Below are 2,842 nucleotides of genomic sequence, written 5' to 3' on the forward strand. Positions count from 1 at the left end.
ACACACATTCCACAGGATAAAAACTGCATACCTGCAACACTGCTGGAAGCACCGTGGCACCAGCGGCAATACAAAACCAGACCTAAGAACACCACCTCAATCTGGAGGAAGATGCTTCTGCAGGAGCCACCAGCAGCACCCGCTTCGCTCCCTGAGGAGCCGTGCGCTTGCTCAGTACAGAGCTCGAGCACTACTGTACAGATGCCAGCTGGGCCATCTGCTGCTTCACCAGCCACCGACTCAGCCGAAAACCAGGAGGGTACTGCCAACTCCTTCCCGAGAAAAACGAATGACATTTCCAGACCTTCAATGCTTTTAAAGCATGGGTTTAACTTCAGTCATCCGCAACATATGTAGCGCAGGTATTGCAATTTGGTTTTCAATTTCAAAACAAGGCAAAAACTTCTCAAAAAATTGAGCCAAAAACATCTCACCAAGAAATAATCTTTTACAATTATAGCTCTCTGATGTTGCAAGTTTAGTATATGCATACACAGTAACTAGATTGCCTAGACTATTTTAGAAAACCGTTAGGAGATCTTCGTACAGGACAGATGACAGGTGAGACAGCCATCGGCACTGTGGGCTGCAGGACGTGTGCAGCTGAACATTCCAGTAAGTCTAGGTAAAGTGGGACGTCAGGCTCATTTGCTGGCACGGCTCATCTCAAGGACATGGAACAATGCTGTGTCCCGGGACAGTACCTGAGCCGCTTGGTCACTGTTACCAGCTCATAGCCCCTTTCCCAATATCCTCAAACCCACAGTGTACTTCCTCATCTCGGCCATCTGGGAAATAGCAGCATTGTGTTTACTCAAATTACTGAAATTAGCCACATGAATAAACACAACCATCTGAAAAGCTGGCTGCTCCATCACCATCCAGTAAGCCGTAACTCAATGAAGCAAAATCAAAACATTATATAATTTAAAACCCTTACGTTAAAGATTTCTGTAAAGTTGATCCTCCTTAAATAAAGATTTTGGACTTTTAAAACAGACTGAGAAAGCTTCAGGTTAAATGCCTTAAATTTTCTTTTATGTTTTAAACACTTTCAAAATCAAAGGAAAATAAGACTGAAAATATTTCAGGTGTATTTAGAAGTCTTTTTTGTTTTGGCAGTTAACACATTGCAGGTACAACTCTCATCACTTCACAAGGAAAAAAACTAAAAAAATGTAAAGTACCGGAACTGCGGGAGGCTAAAGTCACCACACAGAGATACCAATTCTTTCCTCACTAGGGAATCCCATAATATTTGCGTGTCAGTGATTGACAGCTGTCAGACTGAACTGATTGACAGGCCGCACAGCACATAACTGTAAAGTCTATCCACTTGTTATAAAACAGAATACATAAAATGGTTACAAAAGGCTTTTGGAGAAAAAACATTATTTCAAAAGCAAACAAACACAATCTCTCTTCTTTTAACTTTTCAACTTTAGAACAATCATGCAACAACAAATATTTACTTTTTTTTTAAAGTCTTCAATTGCACTATTAAGCTGCAAGAATGCTTAAAAATTCCATATTCATAATCAAAATGCAGTGTGTAAAAGTCTAGTTTTGAACTGCATCAGTTCTCCTCTGAAACCACAATCATTTATTGAAAATATCAGCAATAAGTCAACATTTGAAAAAAATGAATACAAAATCAAATTAGACCAAAGTACCTAGATTAAAAAAAATATGCAAAACTTATCCAATAATGAAATTGTCCCCAAATCTAACTTGCTATTCAGCATTTTTCTCTTCTATAAGCATTCTTAGGTGAAATTTGCAATAACTTTATACTATAAAATAAATATTGCAGACTTTAAAATGTCAAAAACGATTAGGTTTTAGATGTTATTTTCTCCACTCGCACAACACACAGGGACATGTAAGTAAATGGCTGCATATTTTGATGATAATATTTGATGTGAACTCCATGGTAGCCTCCTTTCCCAGTGGTGAAAGCCTGCTCCCTGCTATTGACAACATGGTCAAGTGACATTTGGAATTCATTAATCTTTAATAGCTGACCTTTCATTCTAATAAGCAGCAGTTTATACATAAGATATATTTACTGAAAGATTAAAAAGTCACTAACGTGCTAGCTTTTAGATGGAAAGAGAAGATATGGAGGCTGTTTGAAATTTAAACGGCGTATCCTACAGAAAATTTCAAGTTCTTACTGTCTCCACTGAGAGAACAGCAAGGTAATGGCCAGTTCTGGGGTTTCCAGCCAAACAGGACAAGAATCCTTTTCCTTTTAATGCTTCAGAATAATATAATTTAAAAAAAAAATCAAAAAAAAAAAAATCAGGCATTATTCCAGTTAAGAATATAATGTTACTTGCTTAGGTAAATTAAAAAAAAAAAAAAAGTGCGATTATTTAAGTAAATTCGGCTTCTCAAATAAATGTAAGTCCAATTCTATATATACTCTAAAAGTCAGTATACCTGCAAACTTAAAATACTTCAGAAAGACCAAGGGGACATCTGTGAAGTGTTTACATTGTAAAACCTCTACAAAAGAGAAGGACCGTGTCTCAGAGAAGGCACGCTGGAAACCAAGCACTGGCTTTGTCCCATCTCACTCAGACTCACATCATTCATACTGCTGGAACTAAAAAAAGTCATCTTACCTTCTCACCTCTGGTCTTCGAGTCTTCTTTTTCCTTCTTTCTTGCCGCTGTGATAAACTCATTAAACAAGGCCTCTCGATCTTTCATCTTTTCAATTGCCTTGAATCTCGAGTCTTTAGCATGCTTGGCTGCAAATTCACTAAAAGTAGTTCTGCAACAAAATGGCAAGCGAACTCATTTGGCAGAGCTGTCTTTGCTGGGAAGCAGGTTCA

The 2,842-nt window shown here is 37.9% G+C and overlaps 1 protein-coding gene across 1 annotated transcript in view; it reads right to left on the minus strand.

Moving 5' to 3' along the window:
* TCERG1 (transcription elongation regulator 1) overlaps positions 1–2,842 on the minus strand; it is a gene marked incomplete at its 5' end in the record, with an annotated part of 20,210 nt that overhangs the window by 7,202 nt on the left and 10,166 nt on the right. The window contains one exon of the mRNA XM_010282541.1: positions 2,631–2,781. Coding sequence (XP_010280843.1) covers positions 2,631–2,781 — 151 coding nt within the window. The remainder of the gene's footprint in view (positions 1–2,630; positions 2,782–2,842) is intronic.

Source organism: Phaethon lepturus, unplaced genomic scaffold, assembly GCF_000687285.1.
Source record: "Phaethon lepturus isolate BGI_N335 unplaced genomic scaffold, ASM68728v1 scaffold35692, whole genome shotgun sequence".
NCBI lineage: Eukaryota > Metazoa > Chordata > Aves > Phaethontiformes > Phaethontidae > Phaethon > Phaethon lepturus.